Raw genomic sequence first — 12,609 nt, forward strand, 5'->3', positions numbered from 1 at the left:
TATAGCGCCTGGTTCAATTCTATTTATCTACCTCCCTAGGCTTGAAGTAATTCCTGGTCGAGGAAAGAAGGTTGCTCCATGTTTTAAACATAGCCTCCATATTCAGTGCCGCCCCTCAGCTAGATCAACCAAGCAAAAGGGCCAATAGAATCGAACCATCCAACGTGCGCTGCCACGACACCAGCCTATCCCCCTTTTCTTTCAACGTTGTGAAATTCGCATGCGTTCTCGATAACATCTAAATTAAAGCTTAGAGAGAACTGTTTATATTTTTGGTGTATCTTTCCTTTGATTCAATATGGGTATTCTTCGTATATTAGAAATTATATTTGTCTTTTATTTTGCTTCTCACATTCCTATTACATTATTCATTGATCTTCAAGCGTTGCTTCCTGCGCAGATGTATCCTCAACAGGTAACGTTAACGACGTTAAATTTGACATGTTTAATTGACTCGTGTGTGTGTGGTAGTAGGTCCTTGAAGAAAAGGTTGTAGTGGGTGACGGTGACTGCGTCCTAATCACCATATTTATTTTGGAGTGGAATGTTGGAAATCACTTGTAACAACCAATGTGCCTATAGTGATGCAACATTGAGTGTTTACAAAATATATATTTTACAGCTGAAAGATGTTTTGAGATGGTATGGGGCTGAGTTCAGAGACCCCATGATGCTGGATCCCCCCACCTGGTTCAAGTCCTTCATCTTCTGCGAAGCCCTGGTTCAAACACCCTTCTTCCCCATAGCTGCATACGCCTTCCTGAAAGGTCAGATAACAATGGGATTCGTCCCAAATGGCACCCTTTCCCCTTTAGTTCAGTACAACTCACGCACTACATAGGGAATAGGGTGTCATTTGGGACGACACATAATGTCTAGCAAACTAATGTAAAAAAGACAAATCTGTGGTATTTGGAATTACAACATAAAAGCCCATGTTGCAAAATACCTTTGATTTGGCACGTTATAGTTGTGTAACTCAAGTGTGACCTCTAGCGGATGCCCATTCCTTAACACCCCTCTATCAGTATATGTATCCCAAATGACACCCTCTGTCCCACTACTTTTGACCAGGGCCCTGATTATAAAAGTAGTGCACTATATAGGGAATAGGACACAGACGTTGTCATAAAAATCAGACATGACGACAAGGCAGGTAAGTCTGTCGTAACACTGGAGGGAATCAACCTAATTCTGTTCCATCAACCATCCTCTCTTATGTATCCCAAATGACACCCTCTGTCCCACTACTTTTGACCTGGGCCCTGATTATAAAAGTAGTGCACTATATAGGGAATCAACCTAATTCTGTTCTATCAACCATCCTCTCTTCCAGGAGGCTGCAAGTGGATCAGGACTCCGGCCATTGTGTATTCCACCCACGTAGTCACCACCCTGGTCCCCATCCTAGCCCACATCCTCTACTACCCCTTCCCCACAGAGCCCCACCCTGGCCCCCAGACCCAGAAGGAGCGTTACACCCTGGCGGCCATCTACGCTCCGTACCTCCTGATTCCTCTGATGCTGCTGTTCACAATGCTCTTCAGCTCAGCTTACAACACCAACACTCAGGGAGGAAAGGGCTCAGCTAAGGCCAAGAAGATCAAATAAAGACACTCATTTCTAGCCTGAGTGCTAGTCTGTTTGTGCTATTGTCCAACTCCATTGCTGTCCTTGTCACCTGTTTGGTTTGATGGCACAAACAGATTGGCACTCGGGCTACTAATCCACCTGTACATTCTGTAATACACTGTACTGTTACCTGGCAGTCTGTCCAGGCTATCATACCTCTTAGTCTAAGTACTCATTTTCATAGTCATTTTTTTTCCTTCTCTTCTCCTCAAGTGATGAATTGTCAATTGGTACATTTCAAGTCAATAAAACATCATAGGTACGTTTAAACATATAGAATATTGGACACCCAAAGAGAATCAAAATGTGTAAATCCTTTTTTATTTCAAGTATATCTCATCTTTTGATGAAGTTGGTCCACTAAGTTTTGGTTTACTAACTTTTAACATGGATAAGATGAATGCACAGGAGGATGATATTTACTGTAAACATAAATAACATACCTTTGAAATGTACATTACTTTAAAAAGAAATGGTTTGTATACACTGGCCTGAAACTCCAATAAGCCACCTGAGGGTTAAATGTGTTGGTTGTAGTACCACAGATAAAGGTGAAATGATAAAACCATGAAGATATTCGTACCTTAAGATGTAAAACAGAATTAAGATACAAATGGGGGGGGGGGGGGGGGGGCAACACAGCAAAAAATAAAATTGTTTTCAAAATCATGAAATTTACAGTAACATGCACATACTGTACTTTGTTTTTCCACTTGTAGAAAAAGGTAATAAAATTGATCTATACAGAATAATTATTCAGTATTAAATAGTATTTATAAATTCCTTCATATATATATATAAATAGCTTTCTTCCCCATTTGGTTAATTTACATACTGTAGTGTTGTGAAAGTTGTGACATCTATAGAGCCTCAGGTTTGAACTATATTCAAGCATTCCAACAATTAAATGCTAAAAATAGGGGGATTGTCACTTAGACACCTGCTAGTGAGGGACATTTGATGGTGTTGTACAGTTTCTTCTAACTTTGCATGTAGTCTGTTGGTGTCTGGGCCAAACCTGTGTTTTAGTTGGAACAGTTTTGGATTGCTTGTGAAGTGTAAGAGAGGTTATTGTGTTCAGATGAGCGATTCCCGTTAACCCACAGTGTAGTGGTTATCACCCCTAGAAAACAATACGGGCACCCTGGAAACATGGTCACTAACACACACACACACGTCGGGCCTTATTTCTGCAGAATGAACTGTTCGATAAACTCAGTCTGCTCAGCCTCCACTTTGGAGAGAGCTTCGTACTCAATGCGATACCTGGAATAGATTACAAACAAACACAAAACTTAATTAAACCCCAGTAATTAACTGGCTGACTTTAAGGTCAACCACTGAGAATGAGACACTGACTGACTAGATTTCCACAACGTTATTGATTTCACAAAGAGACTTGACCTCAGTCATACATTTCCTGCCTAATACATTTGACCAATCACGTTTGTTTCTGCCCTAGAGGCACATTTTTACCAACCAGCTGTCCTCAGTACAATATTATTATTTTTTAAACTAGTCAGCCTGGGTGGCAGTCTGTTTCTGGTCCCTTTAGTATAGCCTGGGTACCATTCTGTTTCTAGTCTCTTTAATATAGCCTGGGTACCATTCTGTTTCTGGTCCCTTTAGTATAGCCTGGGTACCATTCTGTTTCTAGTCTCTTTAGTATAGCCTGGGTACCATTCTGTTTCTGGTCCCTTTAGTATAGCCTGGGTACCATTCTGTTTCTAGTCTCTTTAATATAGCCTTACCATTCTGTTTCTGGTCCCTTTAGTATAGCCTGGGTACCATTCTGTTTCTAGTCTCTTTAGTATAGCCTGGGTACCATTCTGTTTCTGGTCCCTTTAGTATAGCCTGGGTACCATTCTGTTTCTAGTCTCTTTAATATAGCCTGGGTACCATTCTGTTTCTGGTCCCTTTAGTATAGCCTGGGTACCATTCTGTTTCTAGTCTCTTTAGTATAGCCTGGGTACCATTCTGTTTCTAGTCTCTTTAGTATAGCCTGGGTACCATTCTGTTTCTAGTCTCTTTAATATAGCCTGGGTACCATTCTGTTTCTGGTCCCTTTAGTATAGCCTGGGTGCCAGTCTGTTTCTGGTCCCTTTAGTATAGCCTGGGTACCATTCTATTTCTAGTCTCTTTAGTATAGCCTGGGTACCATTCTGTTTCTAGTCTCTTTAATATAGCCTGGGTGCCAGTCTGTTTCTAGTCTCTTTAATATAGCCTGGGTACCATTCTGTTCCTGGTCTCTTTAATATAGCCTGGGTACCATTCTGTTTCTGGCTCTTTAATATAGCCTGGGTGCCAGTCTGTTTCTGCGCTCTTGCCAACTCCTTATGGAATTGTCCTCCCAAACATGTTTGGCTTGACAATGGATTGGGCAAAAGCACAAACAGATCTGGGACCAGGCCAGCGAGATCCGATCTGGGACCAGGCCAGCGAGATCCGATCTGGGACCAGGCTACAAGTCTTCTTACCTCTCCAGCTGCATCTTCTTCTCTGCTATCAGGGCCTGGAGCTGCTGTTGCTGGGCCTCCCTCTGCTTGGCCACAGACTTCAACAGGTTCCTGGCTCCAATAGCCTGGGAGAAGAAGGGCAGGGCAGCAGCATGTCGTTCACCCAGATAAGAAGCCCTCAGTCATTCCCACAGAAAAGTGCAGCAAGTGTACTCAGTGGCCTAGCTAGCTAGCAGTCAAAGTACACCGTTTTGTTTTCAACCTGAAATTGCTTGCAGATTGTAGAGCCAGCGGTCACATTGATCTGACTGACACGTTAAAAACAATTGACTTTGAATGAGTGAACAAAAAGTATGGCGACGTCGGTGTGTGTGTCTGAGCCCTGTCAAGATGGACTAAGAAACTCACAACCCCTTACCTTCATCTTTTCTGTCTCTGCCTCTTTTGCCAATTCATCCACCAGCTCAATGAGACCACCCACTATCTTCTGAAACTGGCCGATTTCTATGTATTGAAAGAATGCACGAAAGTTAGTAAAACACTATTTGGTAAATTATAGGTGTCAACATTTGAAGAACACAGTTTTAACATTAAGACCGTGTACGAGTGTACATCTCCACAATATTCTATGAAAGTCATGAAACTTAACACCAAAGGTACAGTCCAAATGGCACACTATTCCCTATATAGTGCAATAATTTTGCCCAGGACCCACCAACTATATATATATATATATATAGGGAATATGGTGCCATTTGGGACACAGAACAGAAGCTAAATGGAATGCTCTTACTGTCAACAAAGTCGTCACACTCCTCCTTGAGCTCCCTGGTCTTCTGGTCCACCTCTGGTTCCAGCACCCGTAGCTTGTTGAGCTCATCAAAATGAAGACCAGCTTCACCCAACGGGTCTTTCGCCATGGCCACAAGGCCTGTCTCCAAGAGCTGGGTTATAGATGGGGGGGGGGGGGGTGAAAACACAGCATTAATACCATGAGATGCCCTGGATATACGGATGCTTTAAAATATATATTATTTAACCTTTATTTATCCAGCATCTCAACAGTCTAAAGTGGCTTCCTTTCCTCATCTGCATTTGATCTAAAAGGGAGGAATAGGTGAAAGACAACTTGTGGGCTTGTATTATTTTAGTCATGTCTGTCACATTAGTACAGCAACGGGCATTCCCCGCCTACCCGAGGGTCTGTCTTTTTCAGCCATCTATTCCCTGTGTTAGGAGTGCTAAAATCCACTTGAATCTCGCTGTATCCAATTGCTTTCATTTTACCCCTGCGGCTCTTTAACGCTCTTTGCTTGTGCCTGTCGCCCCCCCATTAACATTACGACCGCGGAAATGTTTCTAATGACCCGTCAAACACACCCTGGGAATGGGCTCAATGGAATATATTGTCTTTCCGTTGATTCTATAAGAACGCTAACATGCTAACCACACCGCTCGCGTTACGCCCTCGTTGGTTTTTAGGAGCATATACCCACGTGGGTGACTGAAAGATGAACTGGAGGTTTACACTCCTGTCCAGTTGGTAGTGGTAATGTACCTTAAAGTTGGTTGCCAACTGCCATATAAAGTCCAAAGAAGAAGAAGCCTGAAGGAGAGATTACTAGAAACAAACTCAGTTTACCCTTTTATCAGTGGATTCATTGTCAGAGTAGAGGAGCTTCTGCACTTCAGGTAAAATAACAACCCAATGGTTATATCCCAGGATAAATTAGCTAGCAACAGCAAGCTAGCTAGCTAGCTAAATTGGCATGAATGTTTGTTTTGATATTTCTACCTGCGTGTCCTGATTGTCCATCCACACCAGACGCAAAATCAACATGCAGACGGACGCGCGCCCGGTCTAGACAGCATGTACCATACCAGTAAAAAAAAAAGTGGACAAATCAAAATATATTTTAGATTCTTTAAAGTAGCCACCCTTTGCCTTGATGACAGCTTTGCACACTCTTGGCATTTTCTCAACCAGCTTCACCTGGAATGCTTTTCCAACCGTCTTGGAGGAGTTTCCACATATGCTGAGCACTTGTTGGCTCCTTTTCCCCTCACTCTGCGCTCCAATTCATCCCAAACATCAATTGGATTGAGGTCGGGTGATTGTGGAAGCCAGGTCATCTGATGCAGCATTGACTCTCCTTCTTGGTCAAATAGCCCTTACACAGCATGGAGGTGTGTTGGGTCATTGTCCTGTTGAAAAACAAATGATAGTCCCACTAAGCGCAAACCAGATGGGATGGCATATCACTGCAGAATGCTGTGGTAGCCATGCTGGTTAAGTGTGCCTTGAATTCTAAATAAAATCACTGATGGCGTCCCAGCAAAGCTCCCCCACAACATCACACCTCCTCCTCCATGCTTCACGGTGGGAACCACACATGCAGAGATCATCCATTAACCTACTCTGCATCTCACAAAGACACGGCAGTTGGAAGCAAAAATCTCAAATTTGGAATCGAACAGATTTCTACTGGGCTGATGTCCATTGCTTCTTGGCCCAAGCAAGTCTTCTTCTTATTGGTGTCCTTTAGTACTGGTTTCTTTGTAGCAATTCGACCATGAAGGCCTGATTCATAGTCTCCTCTGAACAGTTGAATTTGAGATGTTTCTGTTACTTGAACTCTGTGAAGCATTTATTTGAGCTGCAATTTTTGAGGCTGGTAACTATAATGAACTTATCCTCTGCAGCAGAGGTAACTTCCTTTCCTGTGATGGTCCTCATGAGAGCCAGTTTCATCATAGCGCTTGATAGAACTTTCAAAGTTCTTGACATTTTTCAGATTGCATGACATTCATGTCTTAAAGTAATGATGGACTGTCGTTTCTCTTTGCTTATTTGAGCTGTTCTTGCCATAATATGAACTTGGTCTTTTACCAAATAGGGCCATCTTCTGTATACCAACCCTACCATGTCACAACACAACTGATTGTCTCAAACGCATTAAGAAGGAAAGAAATTCCACAAATTAACTTTAACAAGGCACACCTGTTAATTGAAAAAGATCAAGGACAACAACCACCCGAGCCACTGCCTGTTCACCCCGTTATCATCCAGAAGGCGAAGTCAGTACAGGTGCATCAAAGCTGGGACTGAGAGACTGAAAAACAACTTCTATCTTAAGGCCATTAGACTGTTAAATAGCCATCACTAGCACAGAGGCTGCTGCCTATTTACACAGACTTGAAATCATTGGCCACTTTAATAATGTTTACATATCTTGCATTACTAATCTCTTATGTACATACTGTGTTCTATACTATTCTACTGTATCTTAGTCTATGCATTACTCATCTCATATGTGTATACTGTATTCTATACTATATCTTAGTCTATGCATTACTCATCTCATATGTGTATACTGTATTCTATACTATATCTTAGTCTATGCATTACTCATCTCATATGTGTATACTGTATTCTATACTATATCTTAGTCTATGCATTACTCATCTCATATGTATATACTGTATTCTATACTATATCTTAGTCTATGCATTACTCATCTCATATGTGTATACTGTATTCTATACTATATCTTAGTCTATGCATTACTCATCTCATATGTGTATACTGTATTCTATACTATATCTTATTCTATCATCTCATATGTGTATACTGTATTCATTACTCATCTCATATGTATATACTGTATTCTATACTATATCTTAGTCTATGCATTACTCATCTCATATGTATATACTGTATTCTATACTATATCTTAGTCTATGCATTACTCATCTCATATGTGTATACTGTATTCTATACTATATCTTAGTCTATGCATTACTCATCTCATATGTGTATACTGTATTCTATACTATATCTTATTCTATGCATTACTCATCTCATATGTATATACTGTATTCCATTCTACTGTATCTTAGTCTATGCATTACTCATCTCATATGTATATACTGTATTCTATACTATATCTTAGTCTATGCATTACTCATCTCATATGTGTATACTGTATTCTATACTATATCTTAGTCTATGCATTACTCATCTCATATGTGTATACTGTATTCTATACTATATCTTAGTCTATGCATTACTCATCTCATATGTGTATACTGTATTCTATACTATATCTTATTCTATGCATTACTCATCTCATATGTATATACTGTGTTCTATACTATTCTACTGTATCTTAGTCTATGCATTACTCATCTCATATGTATATACTGTATTCTATCCTATTCTACTGTATATTAGTCTATGCATTACTCATCTCATATGTATATACTGTATTCTATACTATTCTACTGTCTCTTAGTCTATGCATTACTCATCTCATATGTATACACTGTATTCTATACTATCTACTGTATCTTAGTCTATGCATTACTCATCTCATATGTATACACTGTATTCTATACTATCTACTGTATCTTAGTCTATGCATTACTCATCTCATATGTGTATACTGTATTCTATACTATCTACTGTATCTTATTCTATGCATTACTCATCTCATATGTATATACTGTATTCTATTCTACTGTATCTTAGTCTATGCATTACTCATCTCATATGTATATACTGTATTCTATACTATATCTTAGTCTATGCATTACTCATCTCATATGTATATACTGTATTCTATTCTACTGTATCTTATTCTATTCCGCTCTGACATTGCTCGTCCATATATTTATATATTCTTAATTCCATTCCTTTACTTAGATTTGTGTGTATTGGGTAATGTTGTGAAATGGTTAGATATTACTTGTTAGATAATGCTGCACTGTCGGAACTAGAAGCACAAGCATTTCGCTACACCCGCAATAACATCTGCTAAACACATGTCTGTGCCCAATAACATTTTATGTGAAATGCATTCCAGGTGACTACCTCATGAAGCTGGTTGAGAGAATGCCAAGTGTGCAAAGTTGTCATCAAGGCAAAGGGTGGCTACTTTGAAGAATCTCAAATATACAATATTTTGATTTGTTTAACACTTTTTTAGTTATTACATGATTCCATATGTGTCATTTCATGGTTTTGATGTATTCACTATTATTCTACAATGTAGAAAATAGTAAAAAATAAACCCTGGAATGAGTAGATGTCCACACTTTTGACTGGTACTGTAAGTGTCGAGACGGTGCGTTAAATCATAAAAAATATTAAACATTCATGGTAATTTAGCAAGCTACTTTGCTGTTGCTAGCTAAATTTGTCCCGGGATATAAACACCCTTGCAGCGCATCAAGATTTTAGTGCCTGGCTATGCAGACGCTTATTGACGTGCACAAGCAGTTTGGATGCAATGAAAGAATAATGTATGTGAACATTAATTTATTTTGCAACACTCGCACATAAAAAGCAAGCGGTGTGGGCTCCCGAGTGGCTCTGAGGCACTGCATCTCAGAGGCGTCACTACAGACCCTGGTTTGTTTCCAGGCTGGCCGTGATTGGGAGTCCCATAGGGTGGCGCATCATTGGCCCAGCGTCCTCCGGGTTAGGTTTTGGCTGGGGTAGGCTGTCATTGTAAATAAGAATTTGTTCTAAACTGACTTGCCTAGTTAAATAAAGATTATGCGTGAGAACTTAGTCAGGTGACCCAAGAGCCTCCAAATATGGAGTTGCAGGTTTTCCTTAGCTGTCATGTTTGTGCATAACTCTCCTATGTGCTAATCTTTATGGCAGTCATTTTACTTAAGGCCCTTGGAAATGACCCGCATATCTGCAGTCATAACAAAATGTACAGAGCAATATATCGATTTACACATACAAATGTTTGTGAATAGTGAATTGCGCTTGTGGATAGTGATTTAACTAGGCAAGTCAGTTAAGAACAAATTCTTATTAACAGTGACGGCCTAGGAACAGTGGGTTAACTTCCTTGTTCAGGGGCAGAATGACAGATTTGTACCTTGTCAGCTCAGGATTCGATCTAGCAACCCTTCGGTTACTAGTCCAACGCTCTAACCACTAGGCTACCTGCAGCCCCTCTAACCACTAGCAACCCTTCGGTTACTAGCCCAACGCTCTAACCACTAGGCTACCTGCAGCCCCTCTAACCACTAGCAACCCTTCGGTTACTAGCCCAACGCTCTAACCACTAGGCTACCTGCAGCCCCTCTAACCACTAGCAACCCTTCGGTTACTAGCCCAACGCTCTAACCACTAGGCTACCTGCAGCCCCTCTAACCACTAGCAACCCTTCGGTTACTAGCCCAACGCTCTAACCACTAGGCTACCTGCAGCCCCTCTAACCACTAGGCTACCTGCAGCCCCTCTAACCACTAGGCTACCTGCAGCCCCTCTAACCACTAGGCTACCTGCAGCCCCTCTAACCACTAGCAACCCTTCGGTTACTAGCCCAACGCTCTAACCACTAGGCTACCTGCAGCCCCTCTAACCACTAGCAACCTTCGGTTACTAGCCCAACGCTCTAACCACTAGGCTCCCTGCTGCCCCTTTGTGGATAGTGGTTTACATTTGTGGATTGGTACAGATCATTGGTGATTTACATTTGTGTAAATATGTCCTATTTCTATAGATCTAAATTAACTGTACAGTATATATATATATATATGTAAATATTTGTCATCTCTTGGTGTCTTTCCAATATAACTCCCATTTTATTTTGGGAATGTTTGGAATCTTCATCCATTGTCCAACTGTTACATTTATTACAATTATTATAAAAAATAAACTTTTTACAACGACCGATGATGATGCTACATTAGTAAACTTGGCGAGTAGGAGAAAATACTTTTTTTAAATTAAAAAGTTGAGAAAAGAAGCCAGAATCCCGTCTTGTGTTGTGACAGACAGGGATAATGTTAGTTAGGAAAATATTGTTCACACTATTTGATTAAACACACACCATTTGATTCTGTGACCTTTGACTAATCACTAGCTAACCATCTGATATAATTAGTTGTTGGCACATATGCGATCACCTTTAATCTGCGCTAGCCAGCTGCTTCTTTGGCAACGTACTCTATAACTAGCTAACGTTAACTATAATTTACAACCAGAAGGGCTCTCACTAACTAATTTACACACACACATACATAATATATTCTCTATAGTCACTTACCAAGACTGCTATCTAGATAGACAGCAAGCTAATTAGCTTTATCACAGCTTGTTCTGATGCCCTCATCGGACTGTCAATGTTATGGGCTAACTGGATAATAGAGGAAGAGGCTAGCAACTTGCCAGTAGCAGGGCTAGCTAGGTAGCATTAGCTAACTGGATAATAGAGGAAGAGGCTAGTAACTAGCCAGTAGCAGGGCTAGCTAGGTAGCATTAGCTAACTGGATAATAGAGGAAGAGGTTAGAAACTAGCCAGTAGCAGGGCTAGGTAGCATTAGCTAACTGGATAATAGAGGAAGAGGCTAGAAACTAGCCAGTAGCAGGGCTAGGTAGCATTAGCTAACTGGATAATAGAGGAAGAGGTTAGAAACTAGCCAGTAGCAGGGCTAAGTAGCATTAGCTAACTGGATAATAGAGGAAGAGGTTAGAAACTAGCCAGTAGCAGGGCTAGGTAGCATTAGCTAACTGGATAATAGAGGAAGAGGTTAGAAACTAGCCAGTAGCAGGGCTAGGTAGCATTAGCTAACTGTTTTAGCTATCCTACTAGGTATTTCATCGTGTGCTGCTGCTTACAAACTGTACAAAAGTCACATCATTATTGTCTACAAGTGAGAATTCAAGTCAGTCTTTCACTTACCTTAAATGTATTTCAATTTGATATCAATGTTGTGATCTATGTGGCATAATCCACAGGGGACCGTCTCAGAGGGGGAAACAGTTGTGTTTGGCCATGGGATGTACCTTCCGGGAGGGAGGTGGATGGGAGTTGTAGGAGGACACTTTTATGGAGTCGGGAAAGTTATTTATCGTCGTTGCCTTGTTAACATTGACAATTGTAGGTGGCGTACATATAACATAGCTTTTAGTGTACTAACGAACAGCTGTTCAACAAACTAATTATCTATTATCAAACTAGTTTTTTGTGTGTTTTTTTATCGTTATATTTCAAATTCGATTTGAAACGTTATCTAGTTATTATACACTAGGACTACGTCGTTTCAAGTTTTGTCTCAATGTTCTTGAATTTGTACTTGACATATTATAGCTGGCTAACAACAATAAGTTAGCCAGTACTAGTAACGTCAGTTAGTTAACGTAAACTCGTACCACGCCTTGGTCCGAACAATTGCCCTTATTTTAGCGCCCCCAAAACGTAATAATTCCAGATCAACTGTAATGTCAATACCATTGTAAAGCACAATTTCTCCCCTTTCCAACAGAATCAATTACATTACCTAAACGCTGCCCGTTTCTGCATGATTCAAGAAGGCAATGAGCCCCGTCGGGTCTTTTTAAAAATGGCGGGTGGGGAAGCGAAACTAATGCTGATAGTGAGATGGAGAGATGTCGTGTGGGAAAATTGCTTTTTTTTTCACTCGATCTGTCCAACTTATCACCTTATCGCCTCTAAAATGTAAATAAAACACTATAAAGAGTTTATATAATGTG

At 40.4% G+C, this 12,609-nt stretch overlaps 2 protein-coding genes across 4 annotated transcripts; one reads left to right on the forward strand and one right to left on the reverse strand.

Moving 5' to 3' along the window:
- The first annotated feature begins 171 nt into the window (after nt 1-171).
- tmem97 (transmembrane protein 97) lies at nt 172-2,269 on the forward strand. The gene is made up of 3 exons (XM_029651008.2): nt 172-415; nt 623-767; nt 1,337-2,269. The coding sequence occupies exons 1-3, from the start codon at nt 299-301 to the stop codon at nt 1,609-1,611; spliced, it is 537 nt and encodes a 178-aa protein (XP_029506868.1). The 5' UTR covers nt 172-298; the 3' UTR covers nt 1,612-2,269.
- On the reverse strand, nt 1,932-12,428 carry LOC115121877 (intraflagellar transport protein 20 homolog). 3 transcript variants are annotated; one of them, XM_029651010.2, is made up of 5 exons: nt 11,798-12,421; nt 4,882-5,032; nt 4,507-4,592; nt 4,110-4,213; nt 1,932-2,898 (listed from the first exon to the last, which is right to left on the reverse strand). In XM_029651010.2, exons 2-5 carry the CDS (start codon nt 5,006-5,008, stop codon nt 2,817-2,819), a joined length of 399 nt encoding a protein of 132 aa, XP_029506870.1. In that variant the 5' UTR covers nt 5,009-5,032; nt 11,798-12,421; the 3' UTR covers nt 1,932-2,816. The 3 variants fall into 3 exon arrangements, with proteins under 3 accessions (XP_029506870.1, XP_029506871.1, XP_064880261.1); XM_029651011.2 differs by lacking the exon at nt 11,798-12,421 and adding an exon at nt 11,162-11,237; XM_065024189.1 differs by lacking the exon at nt 1,932-2,898 and having other exon boundaries at nt 4,106-4,213; nt 11,798-12,428.
- Nucleotides 12,429-12,609: the final 181 nt, after the last annotated feature.

This window comes from Oncorhynchus nerka, linkage group LG11 (assembly GCF_034236695.1).
Source record: "Oncorhynchus nerka isolate Pitt River linkage group LG11, Oner_Uvic_2.0, whole genome shotgun sequence".
NCBI classification, from domain to species: domain Eukaryota; kingdom Metazoa; phylum Chordata; class Actinopteri; order Salmoniformes; family Salmonidae; genus Oncorhynchus; species Oncorhynchus nerka.

Coding starts and splice junctions, on each gene's coding strand:
- tmem97 (XM_029651008.2), top strand. CDS start 299: ATGGGTATTCTTCGTATATTAGAAATTATATTTGTCTTTTATTTTGCT. Junction 416..622: donor CGCAGATGTATCCTCAACAG/GTAACGTTAACG, acceptor TATATTTTACAG/CTGAAAGATGTTTTGAGATG. Junction 768..1,336: donor TGCATACGCCTTCCTGAAAG/GTCAGATAACAA, acceptor CCTCTCTTCCAG/GAGGCTGCAAGTGGATCAGG.
- LOC115121877 (XM_029651010.2), bottom strand. CDS start 5,008: ATGGCGAAAGACCCGTTGGGTGAAGCTGGTCTTCATTTTGATGAGCTC. Junction 4,214..4,506: donor CAGAGACAGAAAAGATGAAG/GTAAGGGGTTGT, acceptor TTCTTCTCCCAG/GCTATTGGAGCCAGGAACCT. Junction 2,899..4,109: donor AAGAAGATGCAGCTGGAGAG/GTAAGAAGACTT, acceptor AATCTATTCCAG/GTATCGCATTGAGTACGAAG.